At 37.8% G+C, this 19,864-nt stretch overlaps 1 protein-coding gene across 3 annotated transcripts in view; it reads right to left on the reverse strand.

Annotated features, from left to right (window-relative positions):
• The window catches only part of radil (Ras association and DIL domains), a 43,562-nt gene extending 29,672 nt beyond the window's left edge, over positions 1-13,890 (reverse strand). For 2 of the 3 annotated variants that reach the window (XM_033975825.2, XM_033975817.2), the window contains exons 1-6: positions 13,544-13,890; positions 7,970-8,150; positions 7,227-7,734; positions 4,943-5,053; positions 1,686-1,801; positions 760-936 (exon numbers count right to left, since the gene is read on the reverse strand). In XM_033975825.2, the coding sequence (XP_033831716.1) occupies positions 760-936; positions 1,686-1,801; positions 4,943-5,053; positions 7,227-7,734; positions 7,970-8,053 (996 nt within the window). In that variant the 5' untranslated portion in view covers positions 8,054-8,150; positions 13,544-13,890. The remainder of the gene's footprint in view (positions 1-759; positions 937-1,685; positions 1,802-4,942; positions 5,054-7,226; positions 7,735-7,969; positions 8,151-13,543) is intronic. The other variant, XM_033975831.2, reaches the window with a different exon arrangement.
• Positions 13,891-19,864: the final 5,974 nt, after the last annotated feature.

The raw sequence follows: 19,864 nt of genomic DNA on the forward strand, positions 1-19,864 counted from the left end.
AACATCCACCACTCCATCCATCTGGACCATCCAGGGTTGCACGGCACTCATCAGTGAACAAGACTGTTTGAAAATTAGTCTTCATGTATTTCTGGGATCAATGGAGCTGTTTCTGCCTCTGAGCATTTGTTGAGGGTGACCGTATAGAAGATTTATTCATAACTGCAAGCCTCTGGAGGATCCTACACCTTAAAGTTCGCAGGACTCCAGAGGCAGTAGCAAATTCAAATACCTGTTTGCTGCTTTGTAATGGCATTTTAGCAGCTGCTCTTTTAATCCAATGTATTTGTCTGGCAGAAACCTTCTTCATTGTGCCTTTATCTGCACAAATCCATGTGTGCTCTGAATCAGCTACAAATCTCTTAATAGTACGATGATCACGCTCAAGTTTTCGTGAAATATCTAAGGTTTTCATACCTTGTCCAAGTTGTTCACTAATAACGCTATGAAATATAATGATTATTCGACTAATACAATTTTTGGTCGACAGTAGCCCTAGTAGAAAGACTGCCAGTTACAGCAGTTAAAATCATGTATTGGTCATTCAGCAGAAGAAAACAGCTCAGAGAGAAATGATTGCTTTGTTTCCACCACCATCTTGACAGTTTTTGCCACATGACACCCTCCCCTGACTGTAATCGATTTAGTCCCAACACTTTGGGAGAAAGTCAATTAACGATGGAGAGATACAGATACATGATATGAGTTGAGAGTAAAAAGAGAGAGCTGGCCTGGCTGATGTTCCACAGCCTGTCTGACCTGGCGGTTGTATCCCTGTAGCAAAAGCAGGTGAGGGGACTGGTACAAAGAGTGGCGCACCCCTCCTCCTCCATGGCTGTCCTCTTTCCTGCGTCCGCTTGACACCTCTCGCTCTCGGGATCGCAGAGGCCCGGGCAGCGTGGAGTAGTATCGCTTCGGCTCCTCACCCACTCCAAGCTGTGTGTCAGTCCACAATATGTATCTTATTTTGACAAATTTTCAGCATTGATGTATAGACACTTGTTTTTCTTTTTTTTTCTTAAATCTTAAAGGTCCTATATTACACAAAATTGATTCTTGTGAGCTTTAAGCCATATTATAATGTTACCCCATCAAAAACATACCCTGAATTGTGTTTTGTTTCATTCACACGTTTGAATAACTCTTTATTATTAGTCTGTCTACATCTCCAAAGTTCAAATGCTCTGTTCCACCTTGTGATGGCATGTAGTAGTAGTTTTCAAGTTAACTGCTTTCTTTTACCTTTTTTCAGTAGAGATTGGCAAATCTAGAGCTGAAATTATTCAAATGATTCTAGTGAGGGTGTATGGAGTTTAAAAACATAATGGAGCATTTCCTGTATTATTACATGACATCAAAAGGTGGAACAGAGTGTTTTCAGTTTGACAGTAAGAGGCCTAAATATGCAGAGTTTGTGTATTAAACATGCGTGAATGAAAAAGAATACAACTCCAGGTATGTTTTTAAAGAGGAAACAACATTAACATAGATTAAAAATGTGTGTAATATAGGCCATTTAAAACCACAAATGTCACAAAACAAGCTATAGAACATAGGTCAGACAAGTAAACATCGAGTCAAAACTATTCAAATCTACAGTAATATTCTAATTTTATGTAAATTCATGCCACTTTATGTTAGCAAGTTAGACACTGCTGTTTTGCATTGAGAAGGCTGGGGCCCACCTGGTTGAGGCTTGTCTCGCTCAGGCTGCGGCAAAGCGACGAGGTGCCAGAGCGGGGCAGGGTAAGTGTCCCTTTGGCCCTATTTCTCTGGAGCTTGCGGGCCTGGGCGTTGATATCTGCGGAGGGTAGAGACCGAAGAGAAGGGATAAGACAGGGGAGGGGAGAATACACCACAAATCTGGGCTGTCTACTGGAGTTAAATGACTTGGATTTGTAGTCTTTACTTTTTCTTTATTACATGTAATAAATAACCAGAGCAGTTGCTCCAAAACTGTCTTGGACCTGGTATTGTCCTGGTTTAGTAAGTAGCCTTTTTCTAAAGCAAAAAGTAATTGATCAGACCTTGATTAGCAGGGCAACAACTAACGATTATTTTAGTAGTCAACTACTTTTATTTTTATTGTACTTGGAGATCAATTTTAAATAAAAACGAAAAACAAAAGTGAAACTTATAAAACATGTTAATACCAGTAATGTCAGTAACCCATAAATGTAAAATACCCCTCTTGAAAGATAAATTATGCCAATTGGAAGCTTCTTGCTAAAGAATATATGCTTCTTGACTAATTTTTGATGTTGCTATATTTGAAATAACACTTGATTTCCTAACAAAGCTTAAGTGTTATAGTCTGTTTGAAATAAAGAACAACAATGATCAAAATAGTTAACTATTATTTCAGTGGTTGAATAGTTGTGAATTTCAATTAATTGTTGCAGCCCTGTTTAGGTAGCCGTTTAGTCTGATATTTCAGTCAATATCAAGACAGCCATTACTAATTGTCACTGATCGGCTTGGGTCTTTTTAATGGAGAGGTCTACAGCCAATCCTCTATCAGTTAAAACATGTTGTTTGGAGGAGAGTTCAGACTTTTGAGGATTTTTGTGTGAGATAAATGGTACTGATTTAAAGTCTGTATTTTTAATATTCATTCAATACTGAACCCCATGTTTATTTTTGACATACTGCCCCGTAACTTTCTAACTTGGTAAAAGACACTGCTTAAAGTAAAACAAAGTTTCTAACTTTATTCATTAAGATTAAAGAGGGGCTAAACACCTAAACTTCACCCACAACCACATATCAAATAGAACTGCTAAGCTGGGCAGTGTTTATTTCCACTTTAATATTGTAAATACAAGTCATTTAGCACATGTAGAAAATACCTGTTTTGCAGTGTATAATCTAAAAACCTCAGACATTCCATAACAGACAGGTGACACGAGTACATTTAAACAGTCAGTCAAACAGTGAGTCAGCGGAAATGAACACATCTGAAGTGAATGACACAGTGAATCCAACAACCCCTGTGGTTGGATGAGGGCTCACAGGACATGCAGGGCTCACACAGGGGTGGGCAACTCGGGAGAACAACACCATCGACAAGATTTCAAGGTAAGTGTCCTGGTCCATAGTAGACGACATTGTATGTGCAGGTATAACCGACAGTTAGTTTTTCAGGACTGATGTTGCAGCGAGCACTCTACCCATACAAATGAATAGCTCAAAAAAGTTGTGTTTTTTTTAGCTTTTAACCATGTTAGAATATTTTTCCCTCTTCAAAAACATACATATTTTTGTTAAGTTAAATCCTATTTTTGTTAAGTTAAAACTAGTAAAATTGTCTGATCTTGTTCATTTGAGCACAGCCGTAATGATGTATAAGGCATATAATCATAAACTCCCCCCTTGTTTACAGATGTTATTTGAACACAGAGAGAGTCAATATCGTCTTAGACTAGAACCAGTAAAAAACATCATTGTATTTCTGTTCGAGGGGTTAGTATGTGGAACAGCCTTGATGATAAATTAAAAAGCTCCTACACAATAGAAGCATTTAAAAGAGGTATAAAACATTACTTTTTGAAAATTACAGGACTCAGGAATGATTCATGTGAACTGCCGTGGTTTGTAGTTTTTCTTTTGTTTAGATATTGAGACATATGTTGTAGAAATGACATGCTGCTTTTTTTTGGAATTTTTGTGCATTATCATTAAATAGGCTTAGGCAATATAAGTAATTTTTACTTCAGCCTAAACCCTTTTGGTCATGATAGAGATGTTATGTACAACCTTATACAAGTTGAAAAATGTCTGATTTTGAATATAATAATTGAATAAAATACTTAAATAATATTTTGTTTCATTTACGCTGGTTTCGGTAATCCTCTAAAAAGTTCTGCCTATGAGCCTTACCAAACACTCCACTCAAATTTTTCCTGGATTGCGATGTCATAGATAAAAACCCTGCACAGTTTTTAAATCCATAAATCATTGGCAGACTTGTTTTAAGCATTTCTGCTATCAAATCGCACTAATTACTGCTGCACGCTTACATTACCATGTCTAGACATGTTCCTCATTACTTATAATGATATAATATTAATTGTTGTATTAATTGCTGTGGTAAATTCCTTCTGCTGCCAGTAGATGACAAGCTGCACCAGATCAGAGTATATTGAGCACTGAGGCTGTGTAAAGATGTCTGTTTTTTTGTTAGTTTTTTTTCTAAGTAGGCATTTTAAGTTCTAACTCATGAAATTCCAAAGCAAAGCTACTCAAGACCATGTAAACTACACCAGGCAAATATAATAAGTAAGTAATGAATTACATTTGTTCTTTATGTCAATCAGTGTATAAAACTACTTTATATTGTGTCTGTTTTTCTAAAGACAGACAGTCTGCAATATATTATTGTGACATTTAATGATCTTTTCTCTCCAAAGCCATCTTGATTAGTCAATTTTGATATTTGATGGATAAAGCTAAATGACTGAGCATGGGCTTCTCATTCCAGAGGAGGAATTAGCTCTGTGAACAACATAACTTGGTTAGTTCCGGCTGTGGTGGTATCAACCCCACTTCAATTTTATTATTATTATACTTGGGTTAGCATTAGCTTTGAGACAAAACACCCACTTATTAAACAAAAATGTTACTACAGTTATCAGCAATCGATCTGAAACTTGCCCTCCACTGCTTTATTTTACCGCGACTTGGCAAAAGTCCCAACTAGCCTGGAAATGTTATGAATAGAGCCAATTGTCAAAAAGTTATTTACCAAGTCATGTCGTGTTTTTAAGATTCTTATTAAAAATAAAATTCTGTCTTGCTTGGAACCGAGATAGTTTTATAAATTCCCACCCCTAGCACATGCACACTCGTCACTGAGAATGAGTTGTGTTGCTGTGGACGACACAGGTAGAGGTGGTATCCATGGTGATGACAGACAGCCCCCCTACCTGAGAACAGTCCCCACCTTTGGAGCCGGACTGTGGCACTCGGCCGGAGCGCAGGGGGGAGCTCCTGAGTTTGCCCAGCCCGGACCGACCCATTAGAGCGGCCAGGAAGTGAGGGGCTCGGCCTACAGCTGAGACAGGGGAGTGGGGAGGGGACAGGGAACAGGGGAGGGAGGGCTCAGAGACACACCAGAGCACAGGGACAGCAGGCATGCACTGTGGAGCGGCACTGCACAAATAAACACCTGTTGAAATAACTGGGATTCGGATTTTAGTGGTGTGGACTACGTTGGATTGATTTATTTATTTACTAGACTGCAAAAATATGTAAAGCTAAAGTTTTCTCTTTCTTTCTTCTTCAAATGACAAGTAATTTTGTAATGGCTATACTAGAAATATGAAAATGTCTATTGAAACTGACCAAGAACATCAAAACAAGCCTTAGTAAAGCATGAACAAAATGATTCAAAATGAGCAAATAGTTTATTGAGAAAGATTCAGGCTTAATAAGTGCTTAATTAATACCCTACCTCCTAATGCTACCCCTTAATACGCTCTGTGCACAGCAGGACACTAGGTAGCTCACTGTGTCTAAAAGCTAATGCTAACTTTTTATTAAAAGAAAAAATTGTTAAATAAACAACCTATTAAAATTCAAATAAATTCATGTAATGACTATCTGATTGTTTTTATATGTAGCAGTTTGTGGCATTGTTATAATATTTATTATGCCTCAAAATTTGCCTAAGACACACAAATATCAGTCTTTCTAAACACACAAGAGTCCTCTGGTGAGGTATTCACCTCATTTGTTTAGTCTTAAAATGTCGTTAGAGAGATCTATCCACCACTCCCTGTCCACTGCCTTATCTTTAATTTGTGGGTTTATTCATTTTAGTGGGACTTGGTAAAAAACCCATAGAGATTCATTTGGACAGGAAATAATGATGCTAACAGTGAGGTTGACAGGCACAAAGCTAATTAAGTTAATTAAGTCTTTGCCCATGCTTTATTAAGGTTTATTAAGGTGGAGTTATTATTAAGTAGTGGCAAAATAACATTGAATAAGTAAAACAGGACCTTATGATTAAATACAATTTAAGGCTTCAAAACGTCTTCAATCTCAGTCATTTTAACAATTTTAGATATTTATTTCTGCAATGCACAAGGGGAGGTGCTTTAAAACAAAAGCTGCAATAAATAAGTTTGATACAGGATCTTCTGTCAACATCACATCAGTTAGATAGCAAATCATAGCATCTCAACTAAATGCTTTAACCCATGTAAATTATTGCTAAAACAAAACTTTAAATGCTTATAAACATGTATGTTGATACAAAATCCTGCAAAACCATTCTAATCCCCCACAGGTGCTCACACAAGCAGAAGAGAAGGAAACCTATAACCAAAGAGATCAGAAACTGCAACACAACAATCAAAGTGTTAGTGACAAAATCAAGAAACTCTACAGTCAGAATTCTCGAATCTTCACCACATGTATAGGATAAACACTATACATAAGCTAGTGTCACTAAACAGCTTCAACATGGGGAGTAGGGATGCACAGATCATGAGGGATCTGTTCATAAGACCACTGACTTACTAAAAGAACCACCCTCTGTTCAAAAATGTATTTAGTTTGAAGGAAATTTTTTTTTAGTATTGATCAGTATCGAGGATCAGTATGAGAGCTGGTAGAGCTGGATCTGTGCATCTCTAGTGTAAAGATGATAATCCAACCAAGAGCCCAAACAAAACCTTTAACTCTAATTATGTGTGTATAATAAATAACACACTTTCTAACATGTTATGGTACTTTTCTAAAAGTAATACAAACTCAATATCCAATGGATACTGTTGATCCCTTGCTGCAGCACTTGTTCATTGATCCAAGTGAACAGAATGCTGAATGCTGTGAGAATGTTATACACAATTGCACACTCATACCTGTGTCTACAAACTACTGCTCCATCTGTACATTTCACACAGTCCCCAGGCCTGATGAACTACTTAAGTACTAGCTGAGTACAAGCTGAGTACCTTCTGAGTACTCCTTGAGTACTAGCTGAGTACTATTAGTGAGTGTCATTCATAAAAGCAGCTGAGGTGTGAGATACAACGTGCTGTTGTGAAGGACTCATCTTTCATTCCACCAGTCAGATCAGTGCTGCCTCTGTACTTTTACCACATTCACGCAGGCCACACAAGCTGTCAGATACAGCTGGACTTGACACTTTAGAGCAGAAGTCTCACCCTCCTCAACTCTATCAGTAGCGGGCCAGTGCTTATGTTAGTGAGCCTCACCTGCAGTGATGGTGTCCTTGTCCTTGGCATTAAGCTCCTCCACCTCGGCCCTCCTTCGGAGCTCAAAACGCCGGGCGTGTCCCTCTCTGGGCTTCCACAGTTCCTGGAGCAGCAAAGGCTTCTCATTGTCCCCTAGAGCCCGTAAACACTCAGTCCTCCAGCTGACGCCCCCCACGCCCCCGCCCACCTCCAGGCGCCCGATGACATCACAGAGCACGTAGCAGTGCGCCGCGTCCTTGTTAAGGGAGTAGCGATCCAGAGCCTCCTTCACCAGCTCCTGTGCACTGGATCGGGGCGTGGCCAGGACGCTCTTGTAGTTGGCCCCTGCACAGATCTCGTCTCCAAAAATCTTGAGAACCCCAGGGGCAGAGCTCTGAGTGGATAGTTCTGCAGGGTCATCAGGTGGTCGCTCAGGGGGCTCCTCTGTGGAGCGTTTGTCTCTGTCCCTGGTGTTAGTACCCACCTCTGTGGGCACACGGTCCCGGTAACTCAGGGTACGGTACAGCACCTGCCACAGCACGCAGCAAACAGGAGTAAGAGCTACTGTATCTATGTGCACCTATCAAAGCACACAACAAAGAGGAGACAGAGCTACTGTATTTATATGTACCTGTCATAGTAGAAAGGAGTCAGAGCTACTGTATCTATGTGCGTGTGTAGGTGAGCATGAGGTCAGCTCTGCCTGTATCTGATGGAGGGCTGATGTGATTGAGCGGGACATAACTGCATTAGTGCTCATATACCTGCGTGAAGGTCCTGCTCTGTCTCTTGAGGCGACTCTTGGAGGGCAGGGACATGCTGGCCCCAGAGGACGAGCCGTAAAACATGGTGATGCCGGGGACGTGCAGCCAAATCTGCACCCGCTGGAGTTCACGCAGAGGAGATCAGAACAGCCCAGGTTTCATGACTCTGTCACCTGTCACACTGCACACACAAAAAAGAGGGAAGTTAGATTAACAATATATCTAAACAATTCTAACGCTAATAATTCAATATTTATTCCTAGATAACAATCATTATTAACATTTTCATCTAAACTAGATTCTCATTTGAGCAGGTATTGATACTATGAATGATCTGATTTCTTTTTTTCCAGAAGAAATATACCCACAAGAGAAACTAAAGGTGCAATATGTAACTGTTCTGGTGGCACATGCATCACCTGCTTGTTTCATGGAGATATTATTCCAGTCCAGTCCAACTATATTTATGTTGCACTTTATACTATAAATTACACAGACACAGAACAACCACAACCACATAACGAACCACATAAAGACACGTAACACTAAAAGTTGACATTTTAATCAGAAACAAACACTAAAGAGAACAGGTGACTTTTAAAAGCTGACTTCAAAACAGAAAGTGACTCGGCCTGGCTAAGGTGCAGAGGCAGTGGACCCAGGGCAGAAAAGAAGCGGTCCCCTTTAAGTTTTCTCTTTGACCACTAACAAGGAGTGATCTGCTGACCTGACTGTGCGTGCAGGGGCATAGACCTAAAGCAGGTTGGACAGATAAATTGGAGCCTTGGAGGCATTTTAAAACAAATAAAAGGATTTTAAAATCAGTTGGATAAGAGACTGGGAGCCAGTGCAAACATAATAGGAGTGTGTGAGAGCCCGGTGGCTGCATTACTGGTTTGCCTGGAATGGCTTCAAACACTTCTACCTTTAATTTATTATTTATTTAATATGAACAGTGCATATTAATGTACATCTGTAATATCAGTGTAACTATGCCAGATTTTAATAAAGATGCTTTTTTTTCCAATTACGTCATTTGGTTATTATAGAAATGGGAAATTACTTAATGCTAAAAAAAAAAAAAAAAAATACTTGGTTGTGTCCCCTGTTTGTCTCTCTTTCATCTCCATAACATCCACTAAATCATTTAGTAAAAAATTTTTTCATGTAATAAAGTAAAGGTAAATTTGTCTTGCTACAGTACAGGTATATTACAAAAGCAGCCTTTGAGGTCAAAATGAGACCTCTATGTGCTGTCTGCATCTAATTACAAAACATTTTTAACATCTGCTCTCCAGGAAGTAAGACTAATGCACTGTTAGCTAGTTGTTGCTAGCATTACCATATCAGCAATCCTGCTCTGGCCTCTGTTGTAAAAAAATGTTTATAGACACATTGCAGTGAATAATTAGGATTAGGAGTAATTATAATACATTGGGAAAGTGAGGAATAAGTTTGGACTGCTGCAAAACTTTTCAGTTTTGTTTTGCACGTTTTTAAGCCTTTAATCATTAAAAGTCATGCACAATGATTTTATGAAATACTGTCTTCAGTAATATAAACTCACACACAGCAGTGTGCATCAAAACCTCTAAATTAAATACACTACATTAAGTCACAATACTGAAATTTCAAACTCTACTTGATACAAGGGAATAGACTCGATACTCAATACTGATTCCAATGCTACGGTGACAATAAGAAACGCTCTTTATTTAGATAAGAGAATGTGATTTTCAACATTAAATGGTAGTACTTTCTTTTATATTAGCATGTGGCCTCATATCTGTCTAATTCCTTAGTTGTTCAGGTAGGTCCCATAGTGGTCCTACAGTAGTTTATGTGGACTTATACTTGTACTGATAATACTAGTTAGTATTGATTATTATCTAGTTTTCAGTACTTTCAACAACTCTAATACATACTGATACTGACAGCCTATTGCAGACATCTTATCCCACATACTGATGCTGTCCATACTCAGGCTTACAGGAGGCTTGCACATGAAGCACAGCCGGTCTGGAGACTTATGTAAGGAACTGTTGCTCGTGTGCACAGAAATGCACAAAATATGACCACATTACAGCTCTCACTGCAATGGAGAAGCAGAGAGCAAACCAAAAACAAGCATTTAAAACTATGTAAGGTTATATCACCCTTTATACTAAGTATAAAGCGTCATATAAGCATATGCAATAAGCTACTGCTGCATTTTGCCCAAATCAGGACACAAGATTATTTGGTTAATTAATCATTATTATTATTCAGGATAATACAATTGTAAGAACTACTTAAGAAAAACGTATAAAACATTTTAATATGTTGTTTTTGGTGAATATAGTATTTTCAAATACCTACACATGTTTTGTGTTAGCAGTTAATATATACAAGTAAAATACCCCCTCTTTGAAGACTTCACGGTTGTTTAGTCATGGCATCAATAATTGTTAAATTGTGGTGTTTTTTCTTACAGTAATTGCACTAAACAGTAAAATTTGATATTGAATGACATCTCTATGCCCAATTGCTAAAATTTCTCTGAACACAAGATGTGGTATCTAATCAGGTTAAAACAATATTAGATAATAATATTTTAAGGGAAACAATATTAACAAGTTTTTTCCTGAAATTGTTCATCTCAAAGGGAACAATAAAAAATGATCTAAATATATTTTTTGAAAAATCTGAAACTAAAGACACACTATGTAATGAAGGACGTCTGCCACCTGCTTGTCTCCATGGAAATGCAATAACTTTGCTTTGAGTGTTCAACAGTATAGCATTAAACATATCTATCTTGCATTTTTTTGTGTTTTTCTGAAGAGTTCTTACAGTGAGTGGTTACGAGTCTGATCTTCACAGATCTGACTCGTAACCACTTGACCTGGTCGCCATTGCCTGCTAGTCTCCATTGAGATAGATAAGTTTAACGCCTTACAGTGGGATATTATAAAATGTGCACAGTGTAACCTTCCTGGTGGACAGTGCACCACCATCTACTTGTCTCCATGGAGATTTTATTGATTTGCCTTTAATATACACAATGGAGCATGCATACTCCCCCACCAGAAAAGTTATACAGCGCACCTTTAAAAATGTTGCTGAAACTCTATTTCAAAATTAACTAATTAGAAAAAATAAGGATATTAAAATTAAAAAAAATAAATACAATAATTATAAAATGCAAAACAAATAAATATATTTTTAAAGAATTCCAGTTCCTTCCAGTCACATATGCTTTGTATCCCTAGTATTCGAATCATGCTTCTCCTGGCACAGCATGAACTCTTTGACCGACGATCGCCTTGGCCATGGGACCACCTCTACAGTACATCACTGAATCTGTGAGAACGAGCTTTTTATTTTAATTTGACTTCACCAAATCCACTCATACTGCATTCATCTGCAAACTGATTTTTTTCTATACAAGCCTAAAGAATGTTGTTGTATGCTAGCTGACTGTGCAAGCGCTGCCGGGATAACGTGACTATTTAAAAAGCCCCTTAATCCATGTTAATCTGGCTACTTGGCTGTGGTTAACTCAATCTTGGAAGCAACTGTGTGCATAAAAACAAGGGCTGCGCAATATTTGTCAAAATTATTGATGTAGCAATGTTCATATAGCTAGAAATGAAGAACTTTTTTTTTTTTTTTCCAATTGTGCTTCTGCTAATGTGACTTAAATATAATATTCCAAATGTCTGTTCATGATTGTAGGTATGTTTACTTTAAATTCATTTTGAATTTACTTTGTCAAAAGAGGTATAAAACATCGTAAAATATTTGTTACTTTGTCATATTGCAGCTCTAGGAATATTAACTTTAATTTTATTTTTGAAATAATCAAATCTACATTTTTTTGTGTAAACTTTGCAGACTATTTTGGATACGTGTCATGGTGTCGTGTGAGATTTTTTTTTTGTCGAAATACAGTTAACCAGCACAACCCTAACTAACTGCTCATCACTGTAATACTGTGTAGAATGTCCTGGAAATTGTGAATACATTTTCTTAAATTTAAGTAGCCTATTTTGGTTGTCTGCTAAGGTAGTCAAAAGTATCGAAAAATCAGATACTAATCGATACTAAAACTAGTATTGATTAGTACTAAAAAGTCACATACACAGGACAGAAATTAACCTTTCCAAAATAGCTTTAGAATGATTGTGAGTTGTATCAGAGCAAGCATCAGCTCACATAGACTAGTATACGTCCAAGGATCACTATGGAATCTACCTGGACGACTGAGGAACGCAGATATAAGATCATGTGGTAATATAAAATAAAGTACTACGATTTATTGTTGGAAATCACATTCTAAACTGTGCTTTTTATTATCATTGTGGTATCGGAATCAGTAGTGAATATCAAGTCTATTCTTTATTATCAAAATTGAGTTGGAAATTTTAGTATTGTGACAACAATCGCCTAGCCACACTGTATGAACCCTTTGCATTTCTGCCTGTGCTGTGTAATGTAAATTTAGGTCCGCCTAACATAGAAATGTAGGACAAATAAGGACATATTGTCTATTTTGCAGCAGAAGATTGTGAAAAAGCATTATAACAGTGTGAACCAAGTAATGCACTTTTGTTCCTCAATTGGACACTCTATGACCTACATCAACCGTTACACCAGTGTGCACAGAGACTGAACCCAAGGTAGGTTATGTGTCTTGCCCAAGAGCACAATAACAGTAGCTGTATTGTGGGAGAAGAGATGGGATAGGTAACAGTCCCAAAATACAACTTGTCCAATGCCTTTTCCATTCAAATTCAAAGGTCAAAATTAAACTGCTCAACTAACCTGTCCTATATGGCTTGCATTTTATTTTTATTTTTTTACTTTTAGAAAATAGCTTTGTTTAGGTCTCAGACTAGACCAGGACCAAGTCAGGTTTAAACCAAGACTAAACCAGGATTCAATCACACCAGTAACCCAACACCAAGTCCAAATCCAAACCCAAGGGCGTATTAGACTAAAGCTGGACCAAACCAGGACTACACCCGGTCTAACCAACAATCAACATTAAATCTACATTACAAATAAAATAGGACAAAACCAGAACCACATCAGGAATAAACCATATCTAAACTAGGACTGCACCAGGACTGACTTGGTCGACACCTTGACTACATTTAACCCAACCAGGACTAAACCCGGTCTAAACCGAGACTAAACCCGGTCTAAACCAGAACTGAACCAGGACTAGCGCTGTTTACGACTTCAGGCTCGTGCGGTCGTCCGTAGCAACCGCCGTAGCAACAAAAGGCGGCCGAACATTCTCAAGAAATTAATCCGCGCAGGGTGCACCGTTAGCTAACAACCCTGCCCCAAAACGCTTATTCCGTACCATTAATTCCTAACAATATACATTCACAGCCGGTTTTAAAACATATTCCAACGAAAACACAACGGAAACGCCATTGCTGTCATGTCAATTTCACGCTGCGGTCCGTCTACCTGTAATTAAAAGGTGGTGGGTAAGCTAGTTGGCCGGAGGAAAGTTGAATTCCAGTAGTGGCAAGCCCAGTCCCGAGGGGGTCGTAGGGGCAATGTGTGTGCTCAACTCACGCTGCCTGCACTGCGTTGCTCCATGCTGCTGCTGCTGCTGCTGCTGTTGCTGCTGCTGCTGACGGGGAATCCTCTCTCATAACCCCGCCACAGGGCAAGAAAATCTCCGGGACCGGGGGGAAACACCCAGCTGCTGCGTTCCGTCCGAAAGCCTGACCCACATCCCTAAAAAAACAGACCGTTAAGTGGGACAGGAGCCAGCCCCAGACAGCTCCGGTTTCCTTGGTTGTCGTGCCGTGCTGTGGCGTGCCGTGCCGTGCCCTACCTACCTACCGACCTACCGCCTTCGGCACAGTCAAGTGAACCACCGCATTCCCACATACATACAGAGCAGCGGCTGTTCAGCGTTGAGGAGCAGCCGAGCGGAGGCGGAAATAGCCGAAGCTGTGGCGTTGCTGCCGGCTGGGGTTACCTTCGGAGAGTTTCGGATGAAGAGGCGCACCTGCTCCTGTCTGGCCGCGTTTGACTGCCTTTAGACGGGGGGATGCAGGGAAATGTCTCCGTCTGCTGGTTACTGCCGGTGTAGCATTTATACTGGTGTCTGCCGTGTTATTTGTTCATTTAAAGACCATAGAAAGGCTATATCCATAAAAAAACAAAAATAAATAAATAAAACAAACTCTGGACTTTCTTTCAAACAGGGGAAAAAATACATTGTAAACTACTATATTTGTATAGATATGTAATATAATTTTCATACACTAAATTAGGCCCTATATATTTCTGTAGAATGTGTTTTTATTTTATTGCATAAGAATCCCCAGCTTTGCTAATTAAAAAGTCAGGAGTCAACGTGTTGTCTGACAAACCTCATTTTCATTATTATTATTATTATTATTATTATTATTATTATTATTTTTAAACATAAATTATTTAAGTAATTAGATTAATTCCCCAAACCCAGTGGAACATTTTTGCCCAAATTCAGTTATCTTTAAATTTAGGTTTATTTATTTATTTTTCCTGTTAAAAACTAAAGGTTCACTATATAACCTTTTTGTGTCCATGGAGATGCTATTGCCTCATCTGTGATGTTCCACAGTATGACATTAAACTTAATAATGTAGCATTTTTATTTGCGAAAAAAAAAAAATTGTAAAATTGAAAAACATACATTCGGAGAGTGGGGTTGCCTCTTCAGGTATGACATCATTAGTTTAATGCCCTAGTGAAGGTAACTTTTATTTTATTCAAGGCAAATTAAGGAAGATATAGGGCAATGGCATTTATCTTATGCACTATATGAATTGTTTTAATCCTTAATAATAATAATAATAATAATAATAATAATAATAATAATAATAATAATAATAATAATAATAATAATAATAATAATAATAATAATAATACAGTTGTAAGCATGTTTGTTTCTGATCTAAAAGTCAAAGAGGACCATGAAATGTAAAGCCTTTTTTTTGTTGATTCTCACAGAGGTAAAGCTACAGCATAGCTACGGGCTCCCCAGAAAGGATAGGGGGAGAGCCGTGAGATGTGTTTAGAGTCTTTATAGTGCATACCTGCATCTGTGTGAAGGAGCATGATCTGGTTGTTATAATTGTGAGCTCCATGTCATGAAAGGCCACAGGAACTAACCGTCCTGCCCCTGAGTCCAAGCAACATTCTGTTCTATTCTATGTGTCTGTATTTTACTGGTATTCACACATTATAGCACTAGCATCAGTGCAGCGGGATACAAGTTTAAAAGTACCGTGCATGGCTAAATGTAAATACTAGAATGTTTGAACAATGAGTCGAAATGAAAGTGCATGAAAAGGCTTTATTATTATATATTTTTTTAATAATAGAAAAGATACGTAAGTACTGTTGGCATCATATTGGCTTATCACAGCACAAGCACCACAGGCACAAGACCTCTGAATAAATCTAGAATTACATGAAAGTGTAATACTGTTTAGAGAATATGTTTAGCACAGGAAAGATGGACAGTGGGTAGGTATAGGAAGAGAACTGGCTCCAGCTGTTACAGAAAAAAAAACAAAAATAAGTTTTAAAAATGATTATTAAATTATAAGTACACCTTGGAAATAGTGAAAATAAATACACCATAAACAAACAAACAAAAAAAACCTAAATAAATAACTTTCAGCTGTTTTTACTGTACAAATGTGCTCTATTCAACTTTACTTGGCCCTGCAATTTACCAAATTCACAAAGAGTAAGAGTTATGAGCTGTTCTCCACAGAGCTCAAAAACACAGAAACTGACTCACAGCTATACAGTCACAACAACTGTCGCTTTTACACAGCAGACTATGGCCCAGAGACTAGCCACCGCATTACAAATAGGAAGTGAACAGGGGCGTGCTTCTGGCTCCATCGACTCCAGTTCACTTTCTATTGAAAACCTGTCGCTCCTCTCTCTGTAATTGCTGTCAGTCCCATCATTTTGTTAAAATGTTCTTATTAACCAATTCTACATGATCCGGGTGTTTTTATTTTGCTATTTTGTCCATAAATCAAGATATTAATGGCAGACCAATCAGGTGCCTTCTTTCCCCGAGGTCGCTCCTGCTAACATTAGCAACATGTTTGATTTAAAGCACTGCTAACCGCGCCCCTTCTAAACCAGCGGTGTGGGCGGGAAGGGGCCTCATCTTCAACAGCCTGGCTCCGGATTGGCTCTTTGGTTGAAGTTCTTTAGTTGACTACAGCTCTAAAACAAAAACAATTATATATGCTAATAACACAACACAGAAATGATTAAACAGATGAATTGCTAAAGTTGTAACTATCCAGATTATGCTATTGTCATGAGTACAACAGCTGAAGCCAGTACAGTTCTTTCAATACATGTCAAACATTTTTATTTAAAGGCCCCATATTACGCTACTTTCTGATCTGTTATAATGCCATTTCCTCATCAAAAACATACCTGCATCTGTGTTGACTTTCATGTACACAAACCTGCATATTTAGACTAGAGTCCTTCTCTCAAACACTCTGTTCCATCTTGTGATGTCATGTGGTAATACAGGAAGTGCTCCACTTTTAAACTCCATGCACCTTCACTGGAATCATTTAGATCATTTCCACCCTGGAATTTCTAATCTTTACGAAACAAAAGGTAAAATGTAGCAGTTAACCACTACCACTACATGACATCACAAGGTGGAGCAGAATATTTTGAGCTTTGGAGTTGTAGCCTCATGATAAAGGGTTACTCAAACTTGTGTGAATGAAACCAAACCCAAGTCTGGATACGTCTTTGATGAGGTAACAACATTATAATATGGCTTAAAGCTCACAAGAGTCCATTTTGTGTAATATGGGACCTTTAACTGCATCTTTCAACTGTAATATATAATAATAAGAATTAAAAAACATAGATAACCCAAACTACATCTAGTGACATTGTATCTCTGTTATATTGCACCTTTAAAGGGGCAAAGTGGCAGTGTAAACATATACTGTGAATAATGTGCAAAAGAATGGATCATTTGGCTATTATAGAAATGGGAAAGAACAGGATAAAAACCAGAGGTGGGTAGAGTAGCCAAGTAAGAGTACTATTACTTCTAAATAATATTACTCAGGTAGAATTACAAAGTAGTGGTACAAGAAATGACTCAAGGAAGAGTATCGTATAAAGTATTGGGGGAAGCTAACACTCATGTAAGTAACTGTCGGCACGCAATATCTGAGTTATAATTTAGTTAGTTAATGTCATTTGAAGAACAAAACGTTAAATGATGCACAAAATCTAGTGTTTTCAAGACAAAAAGGAGAGCAACTAAATCATACCTGAAGGAGTTGAGCAAGAGACACAAATAAAATTCATACTATCAACATAAAGCCTTTTATAATGTGGTTAATCTTCCCCCTGTGAAATCTACAACAACTTTTACTCAAGTAAGAAGAGTAATGTTACTTCCATTAAAAAAAAATATTACTGAAGTAGGAGTAAGCGCTGGAAAAGTACAATTTCTTTAGTTACTCAAGTAAATGTAACTGAGTAAACGTTACTGAGTACTACCCACCTCTGATTAAATTCAGTAATTATTATTGTTATTATTATTGTCTCATGCATTAATGCTTTACTGGCAGTGGCACTTTTCTCTCGCGGTCCTTGTCACAGTGTGTCCTGGCAGTGCTTTAAAATTGTCATTTAGGCAGCACCTAAAATGCTGTAGACTTCTTCATTTTAGATGTATCAATGTTCAATATTTGAAGTTCCCTTAAATTCCCTAAAGGTGCACTATGTAACTTTTCAGGTAGGGGGTCTGGTAGGTGATGCCAAGTTTACAGGTCAGATCTATAGAGAGGTGACCCCCCACTCATGAAATAAATGCAAAATATATCTGTTTAATGCCATACAGTGGAACATCAAACAAAGCAATAACATTTCCATGGAGGTAAGAAGGTGGTGGAAAAGTTACAGTGTGCACCTTTAATTTCAACATCTGTTTTGCTTTGGTCTTCTTATCTAATCTATAGCTTAATTTTTGCAGTGGAGCTTCTGTATTTCTTCCTTGTTTTTGACTCTAAACTGGGAGCCAATTCAGACTCCAACAATGAGGAATCCTTCGACGTAAATAAAATACGACAAGGGTCCAAGTGTAAGTAAAGGAGCTATGCTAATTGCTAGCTGCCAACAGACTTTGTGATTAAAACCAATCGACATCCAGCCAAAATTAACCATGCTCTCCACAACACAGTTCTGACCACAGTTACAATAGAACACAAGCTGATTCATATATGTCCATACCCAACAGTAAATAAGCACATTTGAGTTTCGTCTTCAAGGCGTTCACTTGTAAACATTGACTTTGGATTCATAGGCCCTGTTAGCTCATAGCCACACCTGAGATGACTCCAAACAAACTTATATTTAAATAATTATTAAAGGGCCCTTATTATGCAGTTTTCTGGTTCATATTATAATGTTGTTTCCTCATCAAAACACACCCAGAGTTGTGTTTTGTTCCATTCACATATATTTAACAAACAAACCTTGCATATTTTAGGTTGAATTCTTCCCTCAAACAGAAAACACTCTATTCCACGTTGTGATGTCATGTGGTAATACAGGAAGTGTCCCCCTGCGTTTTTAAACTGCACACATCTTCACTAGAACCATGTGGATCTTTTCAGCCCTGCCTAAATCTACTGAACAAAAGGTAAAAGGTAGCTGTTAATTTGAAAACTACCGCTTTGTGACATCACAAGGTGGAATTTTGAGTTTTGGAGATGTAAACAGACTAATGATAAAGATTTACTCAAACATGGGTGAATAAAACAAAACACAAAACCCCTGTTATGTTTTTGATGAGGTAACAACATTATAACATGGCTTAAAGCTCACAGGAGTCAATTTTGCATAATATAGGACCTTTAATACATATTTTTTTCCCTGTTGGTAGTGGTGTGCTGTAGGTCTGTGGCAGTAGTGAATGGCAGTGTTGAATCTGTCATAATGCAAAAAAGTGGAAAAATCCGTATACAAAGGCAATGGCTTCAACAACACTGGTAACTATAAGTACATCAACTCTAGACCGTAGAAATAGCACAGTTCTAAAATGTAAATTCAGTCATAATTCATAGTAACGCATGTCTTTACAAGATAATACGATGTATCAGTTATATATAAATATATATAATAAAAATGATCATAACAATCTTCATATTTAGATAAATTAAATTAAATGTAGGTTATGTTCATCAAAAAACACTAAAATAATCATGAATATACGTATAGAGTATCGAACACAGTAAATAAAGAGAATTCCTCCTATATACTAAGAAATATTCAAAATAAATATTCAACTTTGACAATATCAATAAATGATATAACTTACTTTCCATTACCTCTAAGCAATACATACATTTTCATTATGATGTAAACAGATTTTCTTTGACACAGCACAGTATGTTGTATAGTGAATGTGCACCACAGTAATGTAATATGTCATAATTGGCTCAGTGCACAGTAGTGCACAGCTAGCTCCAGTCGCTAACAATGTTACAGCTGGATAATAACTGACACCATGTTAATTATGTGACTACAACGCAGCAGGACAATTGTAAAGGAGGGCGTTTGTGTCTCAAAGCTAATGCTAACTGGAATTAAGATCAAAATAATTAAATAGACCTACATAAAGTAAAATTAGGTTGACATAAAAGAACATTCACTCCGAGAGAGAGTACTTGGGACGATGTGAACTCAGGAGTCCCATTCTGAATCAACTTAATATCAGCGACACGTTTCCACCTGCACAGGTGACCCTTGGTCTGTCTATGTGTCGTTTAAAAAGTTTTTTTCTGCTGTCACCTGCACACATAGCCACAGGTGAAAGTAAAGAAC

Source organism: Periophthalmus magnuspinnatus, chromosome 1 (assembly GCF_009829125.3).
Source record: "Periophthalmus magnuspinnatus isolate fPerMag1 chromosome 1, fPerMag1.2.pri, whole genome shotgun sequence".
NCBI classification, from domain to species: domain Eukaryota; kingdom Metazoa; phylum Chordata; class Actinopteri; order Gobiiformes; family Gobiidae; genus Periophthalmus; species Periophthalmus magnuspinnatus.